We start from the raw sequence: 26,572 nt of genomic DNA on the forward strand, positions 1-26,572 counted from the left end.
AGAGTCAGATCACAGTCGGAACTACATCTCCCAGAGGGCCGCAAAGCGGCACATGCGCGTTGCGTTCCTGGTGGCCCATGTGATTGGGGCCCGCAGGACCACAGTGATGGCAACGGCGGTGGCTCCTCTGCTGCGGCGCTGGTTCGGCACAGCGGCTCGCAGCCCCTTCGGGAAGCCGACCCAGGTGAAAGGAGTAGGAAAGGAGAGGAGAAGGCACGGGCAGAGGAGGTCGGGTGGGGTAGGGGAATGAGGGGAGTGTGGACATTGTGTGTGAGGAGGATGGGGGGGAGAGTCGCCGGTCCCTCCCGCTCAGCCGCACTGCGCATGCTCCTGAGCGATGGCTACTCTCTAAAAGGGGCGGAGGCTTCCCTTTGCAACATGTACCTTTAATCACATGAACCGAGCTGCAGTGAAAATACTTGTCGTGCATACATTTCATTAGGAGCTTGAAGGCATTTGTTATGTCACCAAAGGCACTCGCAAACTTATACAGATATACTGTGGAGACCATTGTAACTGGGTGTATCACCACCACACCATTGAAGTTTAAGTGTATTGTTGGGGACATATGTACACTGGTATAAGTACAAGGACACAGCTTCAGCCAAAGGGCAGTGAACCTGTGGAAATTGTTGCGGCTGTGCGAGGTGGAGGTGAAGTCATTGGGTGTATTTAAAGCAGAGATGGATTGGTTCTCTGTTATGATCTTGCACCTTGCTGTCTACCTGCACTGCACTCTCTCTGTAGCTGCGACACTCTATTCTGCGTTCTGTTATTGTTTTACCTTGTTCTACCTCAGTGCTCTGTGTAATGATCTGATATGTATGAACAGTGTGCAAGACACGATTTTCACTGTATCTCGGTACCTGTGACTATAATAAACCAATTCCAGTGCAAGGCGGCAACAGGGAAAAGCAGATTCAATACTGATAAAGTCTGCAGGGTGTCAGGTTGGGGGCAGGCAGGAATTGAGTGGAGAACCAGTGAACTCGTTCAAAGGATGAGCACCAGTCCACTGGGCTGAGTGGCCTCTTTCTTGCAGTTCCAGATTTCGGAGCTCCACCCTGTGGCAGGAGGTCATGGCTGCAGCATGGTGTGTGCAGAGGTTGGAGGTCTCTGAGTGTTTGTTTATTCAGTGTGGAACAGTCCCTTACGGCCCTTGGAGCAGCGGCGCCCAGCAATCCCCTGACTTAACCCGAGTGTAATCACAGGACAATTTATAATAGCCAATTAACCTACCAGCCAGTACACCTTTGGACTGTGGGAGGACCTGGAGGAAACCCACACGGTCACGGGGAGAACGTACAAACTCCTTACAGCAGCAGGTGGGGAATCAACCCGTGTTGCCTGTACTGTAAAGCATTCTGCTGACCGCTACTCTACCGCACCGCCCCAATAAAAACTGTAAATAACAGTAAGAGGTATGCATGCTGCATATTTTACTGTCATCGTCATCATCATCATGCGCCGTGTCGTATGACATCATCATCATGCGCTGTGTCTTATGACGTGGGCGATCACGGTCTTTCCATGACCATGATTGTTCTTGGCAAATTTTCCTGCTGAAGCGGTTTGCCATTGTCACCTTCTGGGCAGTGTCTTTACAAGACGGGTGACCGTCAGCCATTATCAATACTCTTCAGAGATTGTCTGCCAGGCGTCAGTGGTCACATAACCAGGACTTGTGAAATGTGCCAGCTGCTCGTACGACCGTCCACCACCTGCTCCCATGACCTCATGTGACCCTGATCGAGGGGCTAAGCAGGTGCCACACCTCGCCCAAGGGTGACCTGCAGGTAGCGGAGGGAAGGAGCGACTTATACCTCCTTTGGGAGAGATGTATCTCCTGCCCGCCACCCAAGGTTTCGATGTGCATGTGGTAAATACATCTGAATCTGTACTCTCCTTTTGTTTCTTTTATCCATGTGCCCATCTAAGAATTTCTTAAATGCCCCTAATGTATCTGCCTCCACCACTAGCCCTGGCAATGTATTCCAGGCACCCACCACTCTCTGCGTAAAAGTCCTACCTATAACATCCCCCCTCCCCACCGTACTTCCCTCCACTCGCCTTAAAAGTATGTCTTCTTATTTCAGCAGTTGTCGCCCAAGCAAAAAGTTTCAGGCTGTCCACTCTAACTATGCCTGTTATCAACTTATTCACCTCTCATCCTCCTTCGCTCCAACGAGAAAAGCCCCATCTAGCTCAATCTTTCCTCATAAGACACACTCTCTAATCCAGGCAGCATCCTGGTAAATCTCCTCTGCACCCTCTCTGAAGCATTCACATCCCTCCTATAATGAGGGGACCAGAACTGAACACAGTGTTCCACGTGTGGTCTAACCAGGGTTTTACACAGCTGCATCGTCAAGTTAAGTTTCCGCGGTGAGTGAATTGTGACGGGAACCTCTCCACACCTCTGAAGGGTGTAAAGCAAAAATGGGGCGTGAGTTACCTGCTGCTAATTGTTCCTTGTTTTGTGCTCCAGGTTCTTGGTGCGACTGCGTGCGGTCACCGAAGGCTCTCGGCTTTCGTTGTAAGTTTGCTTGCCCATGCCACAGGCCCACCCCAACCTCACACACAAGCCGCTTTGCACATCACTGTCCAGTGACGGAAGCAAAATCTCCACAGTCATTCTGCTTCTAACATGCTCACGCTAAACCTGCTAACAGCCGGTGTGCGGACTCTTGTTATAGGTGGGGCTTGGTGGTGGGCACACTTGCTGAGTCGGGTCTGGAGAGAAGCTCCCACAACATGGACTGAGTCTGCCTGCTAGCTCTTCACAGCCTGCACTTCCCCACATCCCGAAACCTCATATTCCTCCCCACCCTACTGCCTGCTGCAGACTGCGCCTGCCTGCTAGCTCTTCACAGCCTGCACTTCCCCACATCCCGAAACCTCATATTCCTCCCCACCCTAATCCTTCGCTGTATCTGTCACCCCTCTGGCCCCTACACCCCTCCCTGTATCTGTACCTTATTCTGCCCAACCCTGTAGCACACTACCGTCTGTCACCCCTTCCAGTTCCTGTATCCCTTTCTGTCTCTGCAAACCCCTCTGGCCTCTATGTCCCTCTCTTTCTGTAAACCACTTCAGCCCCAACACAACCCTCCATCTCTATAATCCTCTCCAGTACCTACACCCCTCTCTCTCACCCCTCCCCATTCACTTTCACTGTCCACACTCCCAATCGGACTCCATTCACTCCCACCGTTCACACTCTCAACGGAACTTCATCCTTTCCCATTCACTCAGACTGTCCGTACTCCCAACGGGACTCCACGTCTTCCCATTCACTCCCACTGTCCATACTCCCAAAGGGACCCCATCCTTTCCCATTTATTCCCACTGTCCATACTCCCAAAGGGATCCCACCCCTTCCCATTCATTCCCATTGTCCATACTCCCAAAGGGACCCCGCCCCTTCCCATTCATTCCCATTGTCCATACTCCCAAAGGGGTCCCACCCCTTCCCATTCAACAGTGAATGTGCTGGCCTGTATTCTGATACAGGCCATTTGCTCTTCATGGCCCCTAACATCCATCCGCACAGACCACAGCTAACCCTCGGACCACGAGGCACCGTTCATCCCTGGCTGGTAGAGCTGCAGTATCCTGGGATTGGGATTTTGCCGACAGCTTGTGCATTTGATTAACTTTCTTTTCCTTTTCTTTCCACCTACACGCCAGACTGATCACTCAATAGTAAGTATCTCTTTTAAACACACCTACAATGTGGCCATGGTGACCTCACTCTGGCTTGTACTCTTGCAACTGGTGGAGAGCATGTGAGAGACTCCAATATGGGACGATATGTAGGTGGTATCTCCCTAAGGGAGAGGGACTGAGAGACACCGGTCAGTGTACAGATCTCCCCTCAGAGACACCGGTCAGTGTACAGATCTCCCCCTGAGAGAGAGGGACTGAGAGACACCGGTCAGTGTACAGATCTCCCCCTGAGAGAGAGGGACTGAGAGACACCGGTCAGTGTACAGATCTCCCTCTGAGAGAGAGGGACTGAGAGACACCAGTCAGTGTACAGATCTCCCCCTGAGAGAGAGGGACTGAGAGACACCGATCAGTGTACAGATCTCCCCCTGAGAGAGAGGGACTGAGAGACACCGGTCAGTGTACAGATCTCCTCCTGAGAGAGGGACTGAGAGACACCGGTCAGTGTACAAATCTCCCCCAGAGAGAGAGGGACTGAGAGACACCAGTCAGTGTACAGATCTCCCTGAGAGAGAGGGACTGTGAGACATTAGTCAGTGTACAGATCTTCCCTGAGAGACACCGATCAGTGTTCAGACCTCCCCCTGAGAGAGAGGGACTGAGAGACACCGGTCAGTGTACAGATCTCCCCTCAGAGACACCGGTCAGTGTACAGATCTCCCCCTGAGAGAGAGGGACTGAGAGACACCGGTCAGTGTACAGATCTCCCCCTGAGAGAGAGGGACTGAGAGACACCGGTCAGTGTACAGATCTCCCCCTGAGAGAGAGGGACTGAGAGACACCGGTCAGTGTACAGATCTCCCCCTGAGAGAGAGGGACTGAGAGACACCGGTCAGTGTACAGATCTCCCCCTGAGAGAGAGGGACTGAGAGACACCGGTCAGTGTACAGATCTCCTCCTGAGAGAGGGACTGAGAGACACCGGTCAGTGTACAAATCTCCCCCAGAGAGAGAGGGACTGAGAGACACCAGTCAGTGTACAGATCTCCCTGAGAGAGAGGGACTGTGAGACATTAGTCAGTGTACAGATCTTCCCTGAGAGACACCGATCAGTGTACAGACCTCCCCCTGAGAGAGAGGGACTGAGAGACACCGGTCAGTGTACAGATCTCCCCTCAGAGACACCGGTCAGTGTACAGATCTCCCCCTGAGAGAGAGGGACTGAGAGACACCGGTCAGTGTACAGATCTCCCCCTGAGAGAGAGGGACTGAGAGACACCGGTCAGTGTACAGATCTCCCCCTGAGAGAGAGGGACTGAGAGACACCGGTCAGTGTACAGATCTCCCCCTGAGAGAGAGGGACTGAGAGACACCGGTCAGTGTACAGATCTCCTCCTGAGAGAGGGACTGAGAGACACCGGTCAGTGTACAAATCTCCCCCAGAGAGAGAGGGACTGAGAGACACCGGTCAGTGTACAGATCTCCCCTGAGAGAGAGGGACTGTGAGACATTAGTCAGTGTACAGATCTTCCCTGAGAGACACCGATCAGTGTACAGATCTCCCCTGAGAGAGAGGGACTGAGAGACACCGGTCAGTGTACAGATCTCCCCTGAGATAATAGACAGACTGAGAGACACCAGTCATGTACAAATATCCATCATTGGAAGTGACTGAGAGACACCGGTGGTGTACAGACAACCATCAAGAGAGGCACGAAGAGAGAACTGTCTCTCCCGTTCAGGTTTTGGAATGTGAAGGCAGGAGGGAAGGAAGTATGTTCAAAATGTCTCTTACCCAGATACCAGCATGTTTCCTTGCACCAGGGCTTCCTCCCTGTGTCCCTTAACCCCCTGACCACGCTCTCACTTCTCTCCACAGCCGCCGCCAGCCAAGTATGGGGGCCGTCACACAGTGGCGATGATCCCGGGCGATGGAATTGGCCCAGAGCTGATGGCACACGTCAGGGACGTGTTCAGGTGAGCACTCGCGACTCTGGAACCGTGGGTAGAGGCTCGGGCTCCATACACGTACATAAAGGTGGAGTTCAGATACAGACATGATGGGCTGAATGGTCACATCTAGGTCATGCTCTCTTCTTGCTGCCTTCGTGAGAGAGTTACAGAAACCTTAGGTCCCAACCCAGCAGATTCAGGAACAGTTATTACCCTCCAACCTTCAGAATAGATAACTTCATTCACCTCAGCACTTAATTGATTCCTCAACCTAAGGAGTCTCTGTCAAGGCCTCGACAACTCCTGTTCTTAATATTATTTATTTACCTTTTTTTGTATTTGCAGTTTGTCTTCTTTTGCACTTTGGTTGTTTGTTAGTCCTTTGTGTTTATTTTTTCATAGTATCTATTGTATTGCTTTGTTCTACTGTGAATTGCCACGAGACAATGAATCTCAGCGTAGCATATGGTGACATGGGCGTACTTTGATAATAAAATTACTTTGAACTTCGAACTCGGCGGATGGGGCTAGCATGGAGCAGTTGGGCCAAAGGGCCTGCTTCCATGATGTCTGAGCCTGTGACTAGGAGTTGGTGTTCTGAGGGAGCTGGATGTGCTTCTCAGCAAAGGATTAGAAGTTAACAGGCTGATAATGTGAGCGATTAGAAAGCAAACGGCTCTGTGGTATTTAATGCAAGAAGATCGGAGGATATCTGGCTCTAATTAGATAAAAATCCTGGGTTCTTGCAAAGCGTGTTCAACATTAACTGTTTTTCTCTCCGAAATGCTTGCCTTGCATACTGTTCATCCGGATAAATTCATTACTGCAGTGCTGTTGAGATAAAACAATAGACAAGAGCTTCTGCAAATGCTGGGAATCTCTCGTCAGAGTTCAGTACCCAGCGCAGTCTGTCAGGAGGTTGTACTTTCTCCCCGTGACCACGTGGGTTTCTTCTAGGTGCTCCCGTTTCCTCCCACAGTCCAAAGACGTACCAGTTGGTAGATTAATTACTCATTGTAAATTGTCCTGTGATTAGGCTCGGGGTAAATAGGTGGGTTGCTGGGTGGTACCGAAAGGGGCTGTTCCCTTTTGCACCTCTAGATAAATTAACTAAAACTCACTGACATAGGTAATGTTGTTGGTTTGCTGCAGCATTACAGTGTAGTACATAGAAAATACTATAAATTACAGTGAGAAATATATCTACGGTGGATTTCGGTTAACTGGGACACATTGGGACCAGTACATTTTGGTCCAATTAAGCAGCTGCCCCAATTTACTGAAGTTTTATGGAAATAGTTTTAAAAAGGCAAACTATGTTTAACTAAGTAATGTGTTTTTTAAATCAAATACAGAACAAGTTTGAACACTACCAATACTACTAAACTGGTCAGGTCACTTGTCTGAGTCCTACTGGTACCATGTAACCCAGTACTACTTGTCGCATGGTCGGATGGTCAGCGACTAAACCGGCTCCCCTACCAGGCTTGCCTGGTGAGGAGGGTGGCTAGACACCCTGCAGGACGAAAAACAAGACCTGTCAAAGGGCGGACGAACCCTCTCGTAGGGTCAACGGCCATCTAGCAGACACGTGCCGTGAAGCGCGGAAAGGGTATCCCTTGCATCGAAGCTTTGTCTGGCCATTCACTGCAACAGAACTTCCCCCAGCCGCCTTGGACCCCACCATGCTGCTGGATCCGGGAGGGGACGTCGAGAGGGTGGGTCTGGACCTGTGCAACCCTCTACTGACCTAAAATCCACTCACGCGCACGCTGTTCCTTTCTGAAAGGAACCATCATCATCCTATGGGATGGGTAGCCAGAGAGAGAGACTACTAAACTGCGTATTAGTTCTTAGTAGTTATCAACAGAGGAATTCATCCAGTGAATTTATTCAGTTGACTGTAATTAGAGCAGACATTTAGTGCAGATAATGGACTGGTTTCATACAATGCTTTCAATGATTGCATCCTCTCAATCTTCATTTTATTGTAACATTCAAGATGATTGCTGATACCTTCAAATTCTTTGTAGCTCCTAACTTGCTGAAGTTGTGAAATTGTTTCATTTTCACTCCCGGCCTTTTCTGACGTTTGCAAGCCTGAACATTTGAACCAGCAATGAGCAAAACAGTTCGGAATTGTCTTACTGTTTATTTCTTGCCAACTATCAGTTTCTACAGACATGCAAGCGACACAATTTAAAAACCGTTCGCTCTAAAGTACTGTGTAGCATCACACGACATGCACGTGACTGGCGCTAACAGTCTCCTGCCTCGATTGAGCAGCATAGCATCCAAAATAGATGAAGGGAACCCTGGCTATTTCCTCGATAAGTTGTTGTTCTTTAAGAGTTGTCCCAAATAAACGGCTGCCCGAATTAACCAATGGTCCAATTAACCTGAATCTACCATACATAAACAACTTAAGCGGTACGAAGAGAGAGCAAATAGTGAGGCAGTTCTCATGGGTTCGTTGGCCAGAAATCTGGTGGCATGTGGTGGTGGGGGGGTTGTGAAGAAGCTATTGGGAAAACATTGGGGGGGGGAAGAATCCTGAACTGTTTGGGGGAAGGGGAAGGTGGACAAGCGAGCAGGTGATAGTTGGGACCAGGTGGGGGTGTGGGGGAGGTGGGGATGAAGTGAGAATTAAATAAGCAGTAAGAGCAGAATTAGGCCATTTGGCCTGTCGAGTCTGCTCCGCCGTTTCATCATGGCTAATTGATTTCCCTCTCAACCCCATTCTCCTGTCTTCTCTTCATAACCTTTCACGCCCTGACTAATCAAGCTCCGCCTTAAATCTACCAGATGACTTGGCTACCACAGCTGCCTGTGGCAACGAATTCCACAGATTCATCAACCTTTGGCTAGAGAAATTCCTCCTCAACTCTGTTCTAAATGGACATGTCTGTATTCTAAGGCCATACCCTCTGGTCCTAGACTCCCCCACTATAGGAAACATCTTCTCCACATCCATTCTATGTAGGCTCTTCAACATTCAACAGGTTTCAATGAGATCCTTCTGAACTCCAGCAATTACAGGCCCAGAGCCTCCTCTAAACCCTCTCCAATAAGGGGCCCAAAAGTGCTCATAATGCTCCAAGTGAGGCCTCACTGGTGCCTTATAAAGCCTCAGCATTACATCTTTGCTTTTATATTCTAGTTCTCTTGAAATGAATGCCAACATTGCATTTGCCTTCCTCCCCACTGACTCGATCTGCAAATTAACCTTCAGGGAATCCTGCAAGAGAACAAGTCCCTTTGCACCCAGGATTTTTAAATTTTCTCCCCTTTTAGAAAGTAGTCTATGCTTTTATTCCTTCTGCCAAAGTGCATGACTATACACTTCCGGACACTGTATTCCATTTGCCACTTCTTTGCCCGTTCTTCTAATCTGTCTTAATTCCTTCTGCGAACTCCCTGCTTCCTCAACACTACCTGCGCCTCTATCTATCTTCATATCATCTGCAAACTTGGCCACATTGACATCACTTCCCTCGTCCAAATCATTGACATTGACATATAACATAAAAAGAAATGGTCCCAATTCTGACCTCTGTGGAACTTCACCAATCAATGGCAATCAATTAGAAAAGGCTCCCTTTATTCCCACTCTTTGCCAATCAGCCACTCCTCTGTACATATTTGCTAGTAATTTTCCTGTAATACCATGGGCTCTTATCTTGCTAAGCAGCTTCATGTGAGGCACCTTGTCAGAGACCTTCTGAAAACCCAAGTACACAAGATCCACCGATTCTTCTTTGTCTATCCTGCTTGTTATCTCCTCAAAGAATTCCAACAGGTTTGTCAGGCAAGATTTTCTCCGAAGGAAACCATGCTGACCTAGGAGTAGAATTAGGCCATTAGAGTCTGGTCTGCCATTCCATCATGGCTGATTTATTATCCCTCTCAATCCCATTCTCCTGCCTTCTCCCCGTAACCTTTAACACCCTGATTAATTAAGAACCTATCACCTCTGCCTTAAATGAAAGGGTTACCATATGAGGGGCGTTTGATGGCTTTGAGCCTGTACTCACTGATTCTCATAAGAATGAGGGGGGATCTCATTGAAACCTGTCTAATGTTGAATGAGGAGAGGATGTTTCCTATGGTGGGGGCGTCTAGGACTAAAGGGCACAGCCTCAGAATAGAGGGGTGTCCATTTAGAAAGGAGATGAAGAATTTCTTAAGCCAGTGAGTGGTGAATCTGTGTAATTCGTTGCCATAGGCAGTTGTGGAGGCCAAGTTAATGGGTATATTTAAGGCAGAGGTTGATAGATTCTTGATTTGTTAGGGTTATGGGAAGAAGGCAGGATTCTAGGACTGAGAAGGGAATGGATCAGCCATGATGAGAGCTCTCCTAAGACCCAAATGGCCTAATTCTGCTCTGATATCTTATGGTCTTAGATATACCCAGTGACTTGGCCTGCACAGCTGTCTGTGGCAATGAATTCCACAGATTCACCACCCTCTGCTCTGGCTGAAGAAATTTTTCCTCACCTCTCTTCGAAATGGACATCCTTCTTTTCTGAGGCTGTGCCCTCTGGTCCTAGACTCACCCACTACAGGAAACATCCTTTTCACCATCACTCTATCTCGACCTTTCAATATTCGATAGGTTTCAATGAGATCTCCCACTCATTTTTCAAAACTCCAGCAAGTACAGGCCCAAGAGCCATCAAATGCTCTTGATGTGTTAACCCTTTCATTCCTGGGATCATTCTCATGGACCCTCTCCAATGCCAGCATATCCTTTCTATGACAAGGGGTGCAAAACTGCTCATGATACTTTTAAGTGTGGTCTGATCAATGCCTTATAAAGCTTCAACATTACATCCTTGCAAACCTCCTTTAATCTTAACCCTTCATGCATTAAAGCATGTCCTCTAGTATTTAATATTTCTACCCCGGGAAAAAGATTCTGTCCTTTCGCTGCATCTCTATCAGGTCTCTCCTCAGCCTCCACCACTCCAGGGAAACGACCCAACTTTGTCCAACCTCTGCATGTGGCGCACACCTTCTGATCCAGGTGAACCTCTCCTGCACCCTCTCCAAAGCCTTCACATCCTTCCTGTAATGGGGCGACCAGAACTTCACACAATCTGTGCCCTAACCAAGACGTTTGTGCACCATTCCCACCACCACACTACAGGGAGGAGGTGAATGCACTGGAAGGGGGCGGATTCCCTGAGATGTTTCCCGGGATGGAGCGTTTTGGTTATAAGGAGAGACGAGAGGCTGGGTCTGTTCTCCCTGGAGCGGGGGAGGCTTAAAGTCTCTTCCGTCTACACGATTTCCATATCCCTCCATTCTCTGTCCCTTAATCTTAAACATCTCTATCGAACAACAACACGCCCTCTAATCCAGGCAGCATCCTGGTGAACTTCCCCACCCTCTCCAAAGCCTCCACAACTTCCTGTAATAGGCCGACCAGAACTTCACACAATGCTCCAATTGTGACCTGACCAAAGTTGAATTATTTAGCCATCTAGTGCAGAGGAGGCCCTGCAATCCCTTCCAGCTACACTGCCACAGCAGCCCCACAATACCGATTAACCCCAGCCTAAATCACGAGGCAATTTACTCTGACCAGTTAACCCACCCAGTATGCCCTTGGACAGTGGGGGGAAACCAGAGCACCCAGGGAGGACGTACAGAGACTCTTTACAGAACGGCCTGGGAATTGAACTCCAATCGTCCTAACGTCGCGGGCTGTAATAGCGCCGCACGAATCACTACGCTACCGCGGCGCCCAGTTTTATACAGCTGCGGTGTGACTTACACTCCACTCCCCAACAGGTGAAGGCAGGTATGTTGTACACCTACCCATCGTGTGCCTACTTTCAGGGAGCTGTGGACTTGGACCCCCCACTCCCAGGCTCCCTTTGTACATCAGAGCTCCTCAGTCACGCTACGCACAGTGTGTTCTCGTATTTGAGACGCAATGCCTCACACTTGCCCTCTCCATGTCCCTGTCAAATAGCTCTGGGGAAGACAGCACACAATATGGTCGAGATAGAGGTGTTTAAGAGGCTCTGAAACAGACACATGAATGTGTAGGGAGTGGAGGGATATGAGCCGTGTGCAGGTAGAAGCGATTCAGCACTGTGTTTGGCACTTAGAATCAGGTTTAATATCACCAGTATATGTCGTGAAATATGCTGTCATTGTGACAGAAGTACAATGTAATACATCATGATAAAAACTTTAATTACAGTATATTAAATAGTTAAATCAGTAATGCAAAAATAAAAATAAAGAGGTAGTGAGGTTAGTGTTCATGGGTTCAGTATTCATTCAGCAATCGGATGGCAGAGGGGAAGAATCTACACTTGAATCTCTGAGTGTGTGCCGCCAGGCTTCTGTACCGTCATCCTGATGGTAGCAATGAGAACAAAGCATGACCTGGGTGATGGACACCGCCTTTTTGAGACATTCCGAACCATTCCAAAAGATTGGTGACTCTGGATGAGGTACTTATGGGACGAAGGGCCTGCTTCTAGGCTGAGTACTGTCCTACGTTCTGTGACCGCTTTGTTCCGAGACCTTGCCCCCAGCCCGCAGAAGGGTTTATTTTCTTTTTATTTAGAGATACAGTGCAGAGGAGGCCCTTCCAGCCCTCTGAGCTGCTCCGCCCATCAACACCCGATAACTCCGATTTAACCCTAACCTAGTTACGAGACAATTTACAATGACCAATTAACCTAGAATGTGGAAGGAAAGTCAGAACTAAAGTAAGTTTTATTACCAAACTACAAATATGTCACCATATACAATCCTGAGATTCATTCCCTTGCGAGTACACTCAACAAATCTATAGAATAGTGACTATAACAGAATTATTGAAAGACCGTTCAACTAGAATACAGAAAACAGCAATCTGCAAATACAAAAAGAAGAAACAATAATATAAATACATAAGCAATAAATATCGAGAAGATGAGATGAAGAGTCCTTGAAAGTAAGTCCATTTCTTTCTTTTCAAATCTTTTTATTGTTATATGCAGGAAAAATAACATAAGTACATCGAAGTAACAACATTTACAATGCCTCAAAAAAAAACATTATCTTAAAGATTGAAAAAAAATTTTGTGATAACAAAAAAAACCTACTAAGCGGAAAAGTGAGGGAAAAAAAGAACCCATTAGGTGTACAACCCCGGAGTCATGCGTCATACAAAAAGCTTCTAAAAATAAACATCAAACCGCTAGCAAGAAAAGAAAATATACTATAAAAAATTTACAATTAGATCGTGGAAAAATTATATCAATTAACTCAAATGATAATAACGAGCAAATGAGCCCCATCTTTTCTCAAAATCAAATAAAGGTTCAAAGGTTCGACTTCTAATTTTCTCCAAACTAAGACATAGCATCAGTTGAGAGAACCATTGTGACAAAGGGGGAGCTGATGTATCCTTCCACTTCAACAAAATGGCCTTCCTAGCTATCAATGTAACAAATGCAATAACATGTTGGTCAGACACAGAAATACCATGAATATTTTGAGGAACTATTCCAAAGAGCACAGTTAATTTATTAGGTTGGAAATTAATTTTAAGTGCTTTAGAAATTGTTGAGAAAACCGACTTCCAGAACTGTTCCAATATAGAACAAGACCAAAACATATGTGTTAGTATAGCTATCTCAGTTTTACATCTATCACAATGACTATCAACATTAGGAAAGATTTTAGAAAGTCTCTCCTTTGTCAAATGATAATGATGTACAATTTTAAATTGAATCAATGAATGGCTAGCACAAATTGAAGATTAAGTCCATTTCAATGACGGTGGCAAGTGAAGTTATTCTCTTTTGTTCAAGAGCATGATAGTTGAGGGGTAGTAACTGTTCCTGAACCTGGTGATGTGAGTCCTGAGGCTTCTGTACCTTCTTCCTGATTTCAGCAGTGAGAAGAGAGCCTGTCCTGGGTGGTGGGTGGTCCCTGATTATGGATGCTGCTTTCCTGTGACAGCGTTTCCTGTACATGTACTCACTGCTGCTGAAGGCTTTACCCGTGATGGAATGAGTGGTATCCACCACTTTTGTAGGATTTTCCGTTCAAGGGCATTGGTGTTTGCATACCATGTTGTGATGCAGCCAGTCAATATACTCTCCACTACACCATTATAGAAGTTTGTCAACGTTGTAGATGTCATGCAAACTGGTAAGGAGGTAGAGGCACTGCTGTGCTTTCTTGCATTTAATTGCACTTACGCGCAAAAGTCGGAGGACTTGGAGAAAACACACACATTCCACATGTGAGAGCCCCTTACAGAGGACTCTGGGATTGAAGTCCGAACTCTATAATGTTCCGAGCTGTAATAGCTTCGTGCTAAACGTAATGCTACTGTGACAGTTCATCCAAGGGAGGAGAAATCTGGGATTCTGCCCCAAGAGACCCATTTGCTGGGTTGGTGAATCAGAATACATATAAAGGGAAGGAAGGTAACAGGGAATGTGGAGCCAAACTCATTATGGAGAACGGAGTGGGAGCGGATAACTGGCTGTCACCTTTTGACCTTCTGCTGCCCTGACCCAGGTGTGCCTGTGTCCCAGTTGATTTCGAGGTGGTGGATGTCCATCCTTCGCCGGACAGCAGGGCCAGCCTCGAAGGCGCGCTGACAGCAATCCGGAGGAACCGCGTGGCGCTGAAAGGTGAGAGAACCTGCGGGTTTTACCAGCAGCTCTGTGGCATTTGTCAGGAATGCCCAATGGGACCCCTCCCTTTCCCATACCTCCCACCGTCCAACCCCAATGGGACCCCTCCCTTTCCCATACCTCCCACCGTCCAACCCCAATGGGACCCCTCCCTTTCCCATACCTCCCACCGTCCAACCCCAATGGGACCCCTCCCTTTCCCATACCTCCCACCGTCCAACCCCAATGGGACCCCTCCCTTTCCCATACCTCCCACCGTCCAACCCCAGTGGGACCCCTCCCTTTCCCATACCTCCCACCGTCCAACCCCAATGGGACCCCTCCCTTTCCCATACATCCCGCTGTCCATAACCCCAATGGGACCCCTCCCTTTCCCATACCTCCCACCGTCCAACCCCAATGGGACCCCTCCCTTTCCCATACATCCCACTGTCCATAACCCCAATGGGACCCCTCCCTTTCCCATACCTCCCACTGTCCAACCCCAATGGGACCCCTCCCTTTTCCATACATCCCACTGTCCATAACCCCAATGGGACCCCTCCCTTTCCCATACCTCCCACCGTCCAACCCCAATGGGACCCCTCCCTTTCCCATACCTCCCACCGTCCAACCCCAATGGGACCCCTCCCTTTCCCATACCTCCCACCGTCCAACCCCAATGGGACCCCTCCCTTTCCCATACCTCCCACCGTCCAACCCCAATGGGACCCCTCCCTTTCCCATACCTCCCACCGTCCAACCCCAATGGGACCCCTCCCTTTCCCATACCTCCCACCGTCCAACCCCAATGGGACCCCTCCCTTTCCCATACCTCCCACCGTCCAACCCCAATGGGACCCCTCCCTTTCCCATACCTCCCACCGTCCAACCCCAATGGGACCCCTCCCTTTCCCATACCTCCCACCGTCCAACCCCAGTGGGACCCCTCCCTTTCCCATACCTCCCACCGTCCAACCCCAATGGGACCCCTCCCTTTCCCATACATCCCGCTGTCCATAACCCCAATGGGACCCCTCCCTTTCCCATACCTCCCACTGTCCAACCCCAATGGGACCCCTCCCTTTCCCATACATCCCACTGTCCATAACCCCAATGGGACCCCTCCCTTTCCCATACCTCCCACTGTCCAACCCCAATGGGACCCCTCCCTTTTCCATACATCCCACTGTCCATAACCCCAATGGGACCCCTCCCTTTCCCATACCTCCCACTGTCCAACCCCAATGGGACCCCTCCCTTTCCCATACCTCCCACTGTCCAACCCCAATGGGACCCCTCCCTTTCCCATACCTCCCACTGTCCAACCCCAATGGGACCCCTCCCTTTCCCATACATCCCACTGTCCATAACTCCAATGGGACCCCTCCTTTTCCCATACATCCCACTGTCCATAACTCCAATGGGACCCCTCCTTTTCCCATACATCCAACTGTCCATAACTCCAATGGGACCCCTCCTTTTCCCATACATCCCACCGTCCGCAACCCCAGTGGGACCCCTCCCTTTCCCATACATCCCATTCTCCACAACCCCAGTGAGATCCTCCCTTTCCCATACCTCCCACCGTCCATAACCCCAATGGGACCCCACCCCTTCCATATCACTTCCACTGTGCACAGCCCCAATGGGAGGCACCCCTTCCCATACATCCCACCGTCTGCACTGCCGATGGGACCCATCCCTTTCCATTCACTCTCACCATCCGCAGTCCCAATGGGACCCCACCCCTTTCCAATCACTCCCACCGTCCATAGTCCCATGTGGGACCCCACCCCTTCCCATTCACTCCCAGTGGGACCCTTCACATTCATTCCAGTTCTGTCATTAAATGATTTTAGTCTGGGAGATTTGCAATTAGCAATTAGCCCATGTTTCAGCATTAGTCACAGGGAGCTTGTTCATACAAATATGCTTCATAATTCTACTGTCCGTTGCAGGCAACATTGAGACCAATCATAACATGCCCCCATCACACAAGTCCAGCAACAATCTGCTGAGGTAAGTGGGTTTTACCTCACACACATACACGAGGAGAGGGGGCAGGGTTTATATAACACACACACACACACACACACACACACACACAAACACTGGAGGAACTCAGCAGTAATTCAGGCAGCATCTATGGAGGGGAATAAACGGTGTATGTTTTGGGCTGAGACCCTTCACCAAGACAGGAAAGGAACAGGGCAGAAGCCAGAATAGGAAGGTGGGAGGAGGGGGAGCGGTTCAGGGGGTTTATATATAGAGTGACAGATGCATGGGAGTGGGTTATGGACTGGAATCTAATCCAGGGGTTTAGTGGGTTAATATATAGAATAGCAGATCCCTGGAGTGACTTCCAGGCTAGGATATAATCCAGAAGTTCAGTGGGTTTACATCACAGACCGGTATCCAATCCAGGGGTTTGGCAGATTTATATATAGTATAGCAGATCCCTGGGAATGGGTTAAAGGCTGGGATATAATGCCAGTAATCTGTAACGGGTGATAGCGTTTGTTGCTGTTACTGGGTTTATCTTTATGCCAAGCTGTCGTCTCTAACCTCTGTCGCTTACCTGTCTTGCCCCTCCCCCCCACTCCACACACACGGCTGATGTTAGGACAAGCCTGGACCTTTACGCCAACGTCATACACTGCCGCAGCCTGCCCGGCGTGCTGACCAGGCACCAGGGCATCGACATCCTCATCATCCGAGAGAACACAGAGGGAGAGTACAGCAACCTGGAACACGAGGTGGGTTGGGTGTTCCCTCCACCCCTCAACCCCACTGCCCCGACCACTAAGAGTCTCAGTGCGCTGACAAAGAAGGAATACGCCCCCAACTCACCGAATGCCCCTCATGGTCATGGGGAGGTAGCACGAGGTGGGCTCTCTCCACCGTCTCCCCCTCCCCCAAGCACGTCAGTGTACCAGCAGGTCGGGAATGCTTGCTGACTCACCAAACGTCCCGCACGGTTGTGGGGAGAGACGTCGGATGGGTGCTGTCCACCATAACCCTTACCCCAAGCGTGTCATTGCACTGACAATGATGGAATGCGCACGCCACTCACAGTCGCAGGAAACTGTCACCCTTGCACGGGTGAGCTGGTGTCAGTGTGTGTGCTCTGAAGAGGCAGGACCCGACTGGGTTCCTCTCAACACTTTTGTGTGGGAGGGAGGGTGTGGAAAACGTATTTTGTGTGTGTGTGTGTATTTGTGTATGTATGTGTGGGCATGCATTTGAATGTGTACGTGGACATGCATTTACTTGTGAGAGTGTGTGTTCACAGTACACAGCCTGAAACTCTTCCTCTTCGCAGACATCCACGAAACAGAAACCCCCATAGAACGATCGAAACATCGAGGTGCCGAAACCTTCCCCTCTCCCCTCCCTTCACACAAGCGACAGCAAAAAGCTTTGAACCTCCCCACCCACGCCAGCAGAAGCAATGCACTGGCAACAAGGGAATGCATGACACCCTCGCCCCACCCACCCCACCAGGTATGCAACAGCAAAGGTCCCGAAGAGTCCATTGAGACAGTCCATAACCCAGCACTTCAGTATCTCAGACAGTCTCTCTCCCCGCTCTCTCCCCCCTGCCCCCTCACCCCTCCCCCCCCCGCCCCCAGCGAAGTGAGAGAGAGGTTGCTCCTGCAATGGTGAGAGTAGAGGCCAGCAACTCACTGGTCACATACATGTGGTGTGTCTGTGTCGGCCTGTGTTTCTAAATGGCCGTGTGTGTGAATCTGTGCCCTGTTGTTGTGGCATGTGCACACACCAGCACCAGAGGCTGCATGATCCTGCCCATCAGTCACCAGCTCCCTCCATCAGTCACCGCAACGGCTCCCGACTAACCCGGCAAAGTGGCTGGACGCCCACCGGGGCTCTGGGGCTCCGCTCTGCCAGAGGGGAGGGTGGGAGGATCCAGAATGCCGGAGCAAGTCCCTGGCACCGGGAAGAAGACACTGCAGCTGGGATCCGCTCCTCGGCTGGGAGGGTGTTTGCCTAATGTAGGGGACAAGCTGAGAGCAGGGTGCAGTGGTTTCTGAGATCATTCTATACTCTGGTCAATCACCGTGCTCCCCGACAGAGCGTGACAGGCGTGGTGGAGAGCCTGAAGATCATCACCAAGTATAACTCGCTGCGGATCGCGGAGTACGCTTTCCAGCTGGCCCGCGCCAGGGGACGGCAGAGGGTCACCGCCATACACAAGGCCAACATCATGTGAGTATCCCCAGTCACAAAGACAGGGAAGCAGGCAGATGAGGGAGTCACAGAGACGGGGAGGGGTATATGGGGGGGGAGGGGTCACAGAGATGGGGAGGGAGGGGGTCATAGAGACAGGGGTGTAGGAGAGGGCGGGGGACAAGGAGATGGGGAGGGAGCCTATCACAGAGACGTGGAGGGGTGTATGGGAGGGAGAGGGTCACAGATGGGGAGGGAGGGGGTCACAGATGGGGAGGGGTGTAGGGGAGGGAGGGGGTCACAGATGGGGAGGGGTGTAGGGGAGGGAGGGGTCACAGACGGGGAGGGGTGTAGGGGAGGGAGGGGGTCACAGACGGGGAGGGGTGTAGGGGAGGGAGGGGGTCACAGATGGGGAGGGGTCACAGAGACGGGGAGGGGTGTAGGGGAGGGAGGGGGTCACAGAGGGGGAGGGGGGTAGGGGAGGGAGGGGGTCACAGAGACGGGGAGGGGTGTAGGGGAGGGAGGGGGTCACAGATGGGGAGGGGTGTAGGGGAGGGAGGGGGTCACAGAGACGGGGAGGGGTGTAGGGGAGGGAGGGGGTCACAGATGGGGAGGGGTGTAGGGGAGGGAGGGGGTCACAGATGGGGAGGGGTGTAGGGGAGGGAGGGGGGTCACAGAGACAGGGAGGGGTGTAAGGGAGGGAGGGGGGTCACAGAGACGGGGAGGGGTGTAGGGGAGGGAGGGGGTCACAGAGACGTGGAGGGGTGTATGGGAGGGAGAGGGTCACAGATGGGGAGGGGTGTAGGGGAGGGAGGGGTCACAGAGACAGGGAGGGGTGTAGGGGAGGGAGGGGGGTCACAGAGACGGGGAGGGGTGTAGGGTGTCTCAGAGACGGAGGAGGGAGAGGGATATTGGAGAACAGGTGAGCAGGGAAACGGTGTAGATGGTTTCACCCTCACTCCACCCACCTTTCTGACTTCAGGAAGTTGGGGGACGGACTCTTCCTTCAGTGCTGTAAGGAGGTGGCAGCTGGTTACCCGGATATCAAGTTCGACAGTATGATCGTGGACAACACTACCATGCAGGTACCCATGCTTCAGGGACGTGTGCAGTGATGGGAAGGTCCCAGTCCTCCAGGGCCCTTGCCAGATCTAGGACATTCCCACCTGGATGAGCACAGTCTGGCGTAGGGAGGACAAATGGGGCGGCCAAAGGTGGCATGTCAGGAGGGGTGGGCAAGGGGGCTAAGGAGAGGTCTCCCTCCTCCCATCACACAGGCTTCAGATGACCCCTGCCCTCCCTGCCTCTGTGGCCTCTTCCCTCCTCACTTCTATGACACACTCCCACCCCTACGTTCTTCCCTATCTCTGTCACCGTCTTCCTCTCCTACACCTCTCCTTGTCTCTGTGACACTCCTCTATCCCCTACACCCCTCACCCTCTCCTAGACCCCCTCTGTCCCTGTCTCTGTGACGTTAACCCTCTTCTATAGCCCTCCTCACCTTCATAACCCCCTCCCTCCCCATCTCCATCACACCCCCCTTCCCCTACGTCCCTACCCATCCTTCTCCGTCCCTGTGACCGCCTTCCTCCTCTACATCCCCCCCGTCTCTGTGATCTTCCTGTGTCCCCTACATCCCTACCCTCCCCTTCTCTGACCCCCTCCCTTCCCTTCTCCGTGACCCCTCCAGCCTCTACACCTCCTGCCCGTCTCTTGACGCCCTCTCCAGCCGCTACATATTCCTGATCATTCAGCCTGACAGTGGGTGAGCAGAGGTGAGTGCTGACTGCTACTGGGGCCTCGCTGTGTTTCGGAGTGATCGGCTACAGGGGTGTAGAGGAAGGGGAGCAGAGAGTGTTGGTGTAGACAGGAGGAAAGGGGAAGAGGGGAGGGGTCAGATATGAGTGGGCATACCGACCCATGGCCCTGTTGTCTGCCCACAGCTGGTAGAAGGGATATGAGGAGAGGGGAGGAGGGCTCAGACATGAGCGGACATACTGACCCTGGCCCTGTTGTCCACAGCTGGTGGAAGGGAGGTGAGGAGAGGGGAGGAGGGTTCAGACATGAGCAGACATACTGACCCTGGCCCTGTTGTCCACAGCTGGTGGAAGGGAGGTGAGGAGAAGGGAGGAGGGCTCAGACATGAGCAGACATACTGACCCTGGCCCTGTTGTCTGCCTGCAGCTGGTGGCGAGGCCGCAGCAGTTCGATGTGATGGTGATGCCCAACCTGTACGGCAACGTGGTGAGCAACGTCTGTGCAGGGCTGGTCGGGGGTCCGGGTCTTGCCCCTGGCGCCAACTACGGCAAGGACTATGCCGTCTTCGAAACGGTGAGCGGAGGGAGTGCGGCAGTAGAGGTGGTTCTCATCGGGGCCGATGGAGGGGTGGGTGAGGGAGCACCGTACTGCGAGAGAGTTGGTCAGGAGGATGGTACAGTGAGGAGGGAACACCGCACTGCAGAGAGACCACCAGTCTGTGGAAGGGGCTGGTGGTGAGGAGGGAGCACCACACTTTGCATCCCCCAGGAAATCTCCCTGCAGCCAGTTTCCATAGAGAGAGTGTCGGCATCTACTTCCCCCACATCTGCACCACAGCAAAGTTCAAAGGAAATTTTATTGTCAAAGAACATACACGTCACCATATACAACCCTGAGATTCATTTTCTTGTGGGCATACTCAATAGTTCTATAGAATAATAACCACAACAGAATCAATGAAAGACGGCCCAGCTAGGGCATTCCGGAGTGCAGAAGACAACAAACTGTAAATACAAAAAAAAAATTAATAATAATAAATAAGTAGACAACAAATATTGAGAACACGAGATGAAGAGTGCTTGAAAGTGAGTCCTTAGGTTGTGGGAACATTTCAGTGATGGGGCAGGTGAAGATGAGTGAAGTTGGCCCCTTTGGTTCAAGAGCCCGATGGTAATAACTGTTCCTGAACCTGGTGGTGCAAGTCCTGAGGCTCCTGTACCTCCTTCCTGATGGCAGCAGCGAGAAGAGAGCATGACCTGGGTGGTTGGGGTCTTTGATGATGGATGCTGCTTTCCTGCATCAGCATTTCATGTAGATTTGCTCAGGGCTTTACCTCTGTTGGACTGGGCCATATCCACTACTTTATGTTGGATTTTCTGTTCAAAGGCATTGGTGTTTCCATACCAGGCTGTGATGCAGCCAGTCAGTATACTCTCCACCACACATCGGTAAAGTTTTAGCTGTCATGCCAAATCTCTGCAGTCTTCTAAGGAAGTAGAGGTGCTGCCGTGCTATCTGCGTAATTGCACTTAACAGATGTGAAGAGTCCCGGCTGAAGGCCTCACTAAATGTAGTGTTAGCCGTTCCAGCAGCATTTCAGATTATTCCAGTCAGCTTGTGATCTAGAGAAGGTTCGCACATTCCCCACGCTGCTAACATCCACGGATCTTGTCTCTGTCACCTCTGACCCACTGCTGTCCATCCACAGGGCACCAGGAACACAGGCAAGAGTATCGCCAACAAGAACATCGCGAATCCGACCGCCATGCTACTGGCCAGCTGCCTCATGCTCGACCACCTTGGGTACGACCTTCATGGTGGGGCATTACTGGCAGGCGTGCGAGGGGTTTATACATAGAATAACATTGTCAGGAATGGGTTACAGGCTGGGATCTTATCTGAGAATTTGGGGGTTTATATATAGAATAACAGATCCTGGAAGTTGGTTACAGGCTGGAATCTGATCCAAGGTTCAGGAGGGTTATATATAGAATAACAAATCCCTGGGAATGGGTTACAGGCTGGGATCTAGTCTAGGGGTTCAGTGAGGTGGTTCATGTATAGAATAACAGATCCCTGGGATTGGGTTACAGGATTTGAGTATTCCCTCCTCTATATCTGCCCTCTCTTCATTGAGTTTTATCCTTGTAACACAACTCTCTGTTTCTGTCACTCTCCCCCTAGACTCCACAGTTTTGCCAGTTTGATCCGGGACGCAGTCATGGTAACCATGAATGAGCATCGGGTGAGTGACACGTCTGTTCCCGTTACCTGAATCGCTCCCGCGGATTAACGGCAGGCGTTCGCTGCTGTGTCAGCTGTGCCTGTGTGTGTGTCTGCCCCTCTTGAATCCATCCAGGGCCACAATTTCACCCACAACCCCTTTGCTCCCCATTCACAACTACTATCCAAATCTATGCACTGTCCAACTCTGCACATAGCCCCTTGCCTACCCTGATGGTGTGGAGGGAGCTTCACTCTGTGTCTGACCCCAGGAGTGTGTGATGGGACGGTGTGGAGGGAGCTTCACTCTGTGTCTGACCCCGGGAGTGTGTGATGGGACGGTGTGGAGGGAGTTTCACTCTGTGTCTGACCCTGGGAGTGTGTGATGGGACGGTGTGGAGGGAGCTTCACTCTGTGTTTGACCCTGGGAGTGAGTGATGGGACGGTGTGGAGGGAGTTTCACTCTGTGTCTGACCCTGGGAGTGTGTGATGGGACGGCGTGGAGGGAGCTTCACTCTGTGTTTGACCCTGGGAGTGTGTGATGGGACGGTGTGGAGGGAGTTTCACTCTGCGACTGACCCCGGGAGTGTGTGATGGGACGGCGTGGAGGGAGCTTCACTCTGTGTTTGACCCTGGGAGTGTGTGATGGGACAGTGTGGAGGGAGCTTCACTCTGTGTTTGACCCTGGGAGTGTGTGATGGGACGGTGTGGAGGGAGTTTCACTCTGTGTCTGACCCTGGGAGTGTGTGATGGGACAGCGTGGAGGGAGCTTCACTCTGTGTTTGACCCTGGGAGTGTGTGATGGGACAGTGTGGAGGGAGTTTCACTCTGTGTTTGACCCTGGGAGTGTGTGATGGGACGGTGTGGAGGGAGCTTCACTCTGTGTCTGACCCTGGGAGTGTGTGATGGGACGGTGTGGAGGGAGCTTCACTCTGTGTCTGACCCCGGGAGTGTGTGATGGGATGGTGTGGAGGGAGCTTCACTCTCTGTCTGACCCGGGAGTGTGTGATGGGACGGTGTGGAGGGAGTTTCACTCTGTGTCTGACCCCGGGAGTGTGTGATGGGACGGTGTAGAGGGAGTTTCACTCTGTGTCTGACCCCGGGAGTGTGTGATGAGACGGTGTGGAGGGAGCTTCACTCTGTGTCTGACCCCGGGAAGTGTGTGATGAGACAGTGTGGAGGGAGTTTCAGTCTGTGTCTGACCCCGGGAGTGTGTGATGAGACGGTGTGGAGGGAGATTCAATTTGTGTCTGACACTCGGAGAGTGTAATGGGACGGTGTGGAGGGAGCTTCACTCAGTGTCTAACACTGGGTGTGTATGATGGGACGGTGTGGAGGGAGCTTGACTCTGTGTCTGACCCCGGGAGTGTGTGATGAGACGGTGTGGAGGGAGTTTCAGTCTGTGTCTGACCCCGGGTGTGTGTGATGAGACGGTGTGGAGGGAGTTTCACTCTGTGTCTGACCCCGGGAGTGTGTGATGAGACGGTGTGGAGGGAGCTTCACTCAGTGTCTGACCCCAGGAGTGTGTGATGAGACGGTGTGGAGGGAGTTTCACTCTGTGTCTGACCCCGGGAGTGTGTGATGAGACGGTGTGGAGGGAGCTTCACTCAGTGTCTGACCCTGGGAGTGTGTGATGAGACGGTGTGGAGGGAGTTTCACTCTGTGTCTGACCCCGGGAGTGTGTGATGAGACGGTGTGGAGGGAGTTTCACTCTGTGTCTGACCCCGGGAGTGTGTGATGAGACGGTGTGGAGGGAGCTTCACTCAGTGTCTGACCCCGGGAGTGTGTGATGGGACGGTGTGGAGGGAGTTTCACTCTGTGTCTGACCCCGGGAGTGTGTGATGGGACGGTGTGGAGGGAGTTTCACTCTGTGTCTGACCCCGGGAGTGTGTGATGAGACGGTGTGGAGGGAGTTTCACTCTGTGTCTGACCCCGGGAGTGTGTGATGGGACGGTGTGGAGGGAGTGTCATTCCTGTTGTAACCTGTACTGTCTCTGGGCTCCGTGTTGCAGCTCCACACTCCGGATATCGGTGGGGTGGGGACCACAGTGCAAGTAGTGAAAGCCATCTGCCAGATCATCGAGAATGAAAGTGGCAAACCTACACTCACATAACGGGGTCATCCATGGGTAAGTGGGGGCAAACACCAGGCCATTTGAGCCACTGCAGAATCTGAACTGAGAGTCCTGGAGTGACAAAGCACAGAAATAGGCCCTTTGGCCCCCATGTCCCTGGTGACTAGGATGCCCTTCTGAGCAAGAATAACACTCTGCATTTGGCCCATATCCCTCTGAACCAGAGGTCCCCAACCATTTTTATGCCATAGATGCCTATCATTAACCAAGGGGCCCACGAACCCCAGGCTGGGAACCCCTGCTCTAATCCTTTCCTATCTGTATCCCTGTCCTTTTAAGCGTTCATGTTCCTGCCTCAACCACTTCCTGTGGCAGCTTCTTCCATATAGGACCACCCTCTGGGTGAAAAGTTTGCTCTTCGGATCCCTTTTAAATCTCTCCCCTCTCACCTTAAACTCCAGTTTTAGACTCCCCTCCCCTGAGAAAAAGACTGTGACCATCATCTTATCTACGCCCCTCGTGGTTTTATAAACCTCTATAAGGTCACCCCTCAGTCTCCTTCACTCCAGGGAAAACAGTCCCAGCCTGTCCAGTCTCTCCTTATAACTCAATCCCTCCAGTCCCGGGAACATCCTGGTGAATCTTTCCTGCCCCCCTCCAGCTTAATGGCATCCTTCCTATAGCTGGGCGACCGGAACTGCACACAATACTCATAGTGCGGCCTCACTGATGTCTTGTATAGGTGTACGGGACGTCCCAACTCCTGTACTCAGTGTCACTACTTTCAGGAAACCATGCACCCGTACCCCTGGGTCTCTCTGTTCTACAACACTCCCCAGGGCCCTGCCATTCACAGCGCGAGTCCTGTCCCGGTTTAACTTCCCAAAATACAAGATCTCTCGCTTGTCCGAGTTAAATGGCATCTGCCATTCCTCAGCCCACCACCCCAGCTGATCTCGCTAACGTTTACTGTCCACCACTCCACCAGTTCTGGGGTCATTCACCACCTCGTCCTCTGAGACGGACCGCGAGGGGCCGTGAGCAGTGAACACTGCTGTGGGAGGGGCTTTGAAGTAAAAACGCTGCGCTGTGGGGGGGCGGTGGGCAGAGAGGAAGATGCGGTGTCCTGCGAGAGGGATAGTGAAGAGGGAGTGCTGTGCTGTTAGAGGAGTGTTGAGGGTTTACCGCCTCGTGGCAGTGACCCAGAGGAGGGAGTGCCATGCTTTGGGAGGAGCGCCAAAGAGGGAATAGGGTGGTGAGGAGGGAGCACCATACTGTAGGAGGGATGCGGTGATGTGAAGGGAAGGGCAGCGAGGAGACACTTGCCAGGAGTCCAATCCTTGGTAACGAGATCTGTGTCTCTTGTCCCCTCCCTTGGGTTCAGGAGGGTTGGGGAGACCATGCGGTGGGGAGGGAACAGGAGGGAACAAGACAGCCTGACTGCTCCTGACCTCCTTTCTCTCCCCACAGACGCTGAATGTCCGCTGATCCTCACCGCGACACAACAACCACTTCCCTCCGGACCTCAGCTAAAGTCATACCGGTGTTGCTGGGTAGCAGGGCTGTGGGGGAGGTTCAGGTCCAGATGGTGGTGAGGGAAGGGGGAAATGGGGTGGGGATGGTTACTAACAACACAGTGCAGTGACCTTTGGCTCGGGGTTTGGACCTGCACCCTCTCCCTAGCACAGTGGTCCCATCCCGGCAGTATTCATCACGTCCCGGGGCAACACTGGCGTTCCCTATCCCATCTCATCCTCTTCCTCATACCTCAGACCACCCTCTCAATACAGCACTCCTTGAGGCCCATCTCCACCGAGCTCTCTCCCCCTCCCCTCTCTCTCTCTCCCCCTCCCCTCTCTCTCTCTCTCTCCCCCTCCCCTCTCTCTCTCTCTCTCTCCCCTCTCTCTCTCTCCCCTCCCCTCGCTCTCTCCCCTCCCCCCCTCTCTCTCCCCCTCCCCTCTCTCTCTCTCTCCCCCTCCCCTCTCTCTCTCTCCCCCTCCCCCCTCTCTCTCTCTCCCCTCCCCTCTCTCTCTCTCCCCCTCCCCTCTCTCTCTCTCTCCCTCCCCCC

At 51.7% G+C, this 26,572-nt stretch overlaps 1 protein-coding gene across 2 annotated transcripts; it reads left to right on the top strand.

The window, feature by feature from the left end:
- The first annotated feature begins 83 nt into the window (after nt 1–83).
- idh3g (isocitrate dehydrogenase (NAD(+)) 3 non-catalytic subunit gamma) lies at nt 84–26,572 on the top strand. 2 transcript variants are annotated; one of them, XM_063035089.1, is made up of 14 exons: nt 84–184; nt 2,489–2,536; nt 3,691–3,705; nt 5,548–5,645; nt 14,160–14,275; nt 16,219–16,279; nt 16,884–17,016; nt 18,354–18,487; nt 19,431–19,533; nt 20,633–20,779; nt 21,915–22,009; nt 22,391–22,451; nt 24,442–24,558; nt 25,975–26,571. In XM_063035089.1, the coding sequence occupies exons 1-13, from the start codon at nt 107–109 to the stop codon at nt 24,541–24,543; spliced, it is 1,191 nt and encodes a 396-aa protein (XP_062891159.1). In that variant the 5' UTR covers nt 84–106; the 3' UTR covers nt 24,544–24,558; nt 25,975–26,571. The 2 variants fall into 2 exon arrangements, with proteins under 2 accessions (XP_062891159.1, XP_062891160.1); XM_063035090.1 differs by lacking the exon at nt 3,691–3,705 and having other exon boundaries at nt 25,975–26,572.

The sequence above is a fragment of the Mobula hypostoma genome, chromosome 28 (genome assembly GCF_963921235.1).
Source record: "Mobula hypostoma chromosome 28, sMobHyp1.1, whole genome shotgun sequence".
In the NCBI taxonomy this organism is placed as follows: domain Eukaryota; kingdom Metazoa; phylum Chordata; class Chondrichthyes; order Myliobatiformes; family Myliobatidae; genus Mobula; species Mobula hypostoma.

Coding starts and splice junctions, on each gene's coding strand:
- idh3g (XM_063035089.1), top strand. CDS start 107: ATGGCAACGGCGGTGGCTCCTCTGCTGCGGCGCTGGTTCGGCACAGCG. Junction 17,017..18,353: donor ACAGCAACCTGGAACACGAG/GTGGGTTGGGTG, acceptor GCTCCCCGACAG/AGCGTGACAGGCGTGGTGGA. Junction 18,488..19,430: donor ATACACAAGGCCAACATCAT/GTGAGTATCCCC, acceptor TTCTGACTTCAG/GAAGTTGGGGGACGGACTCT.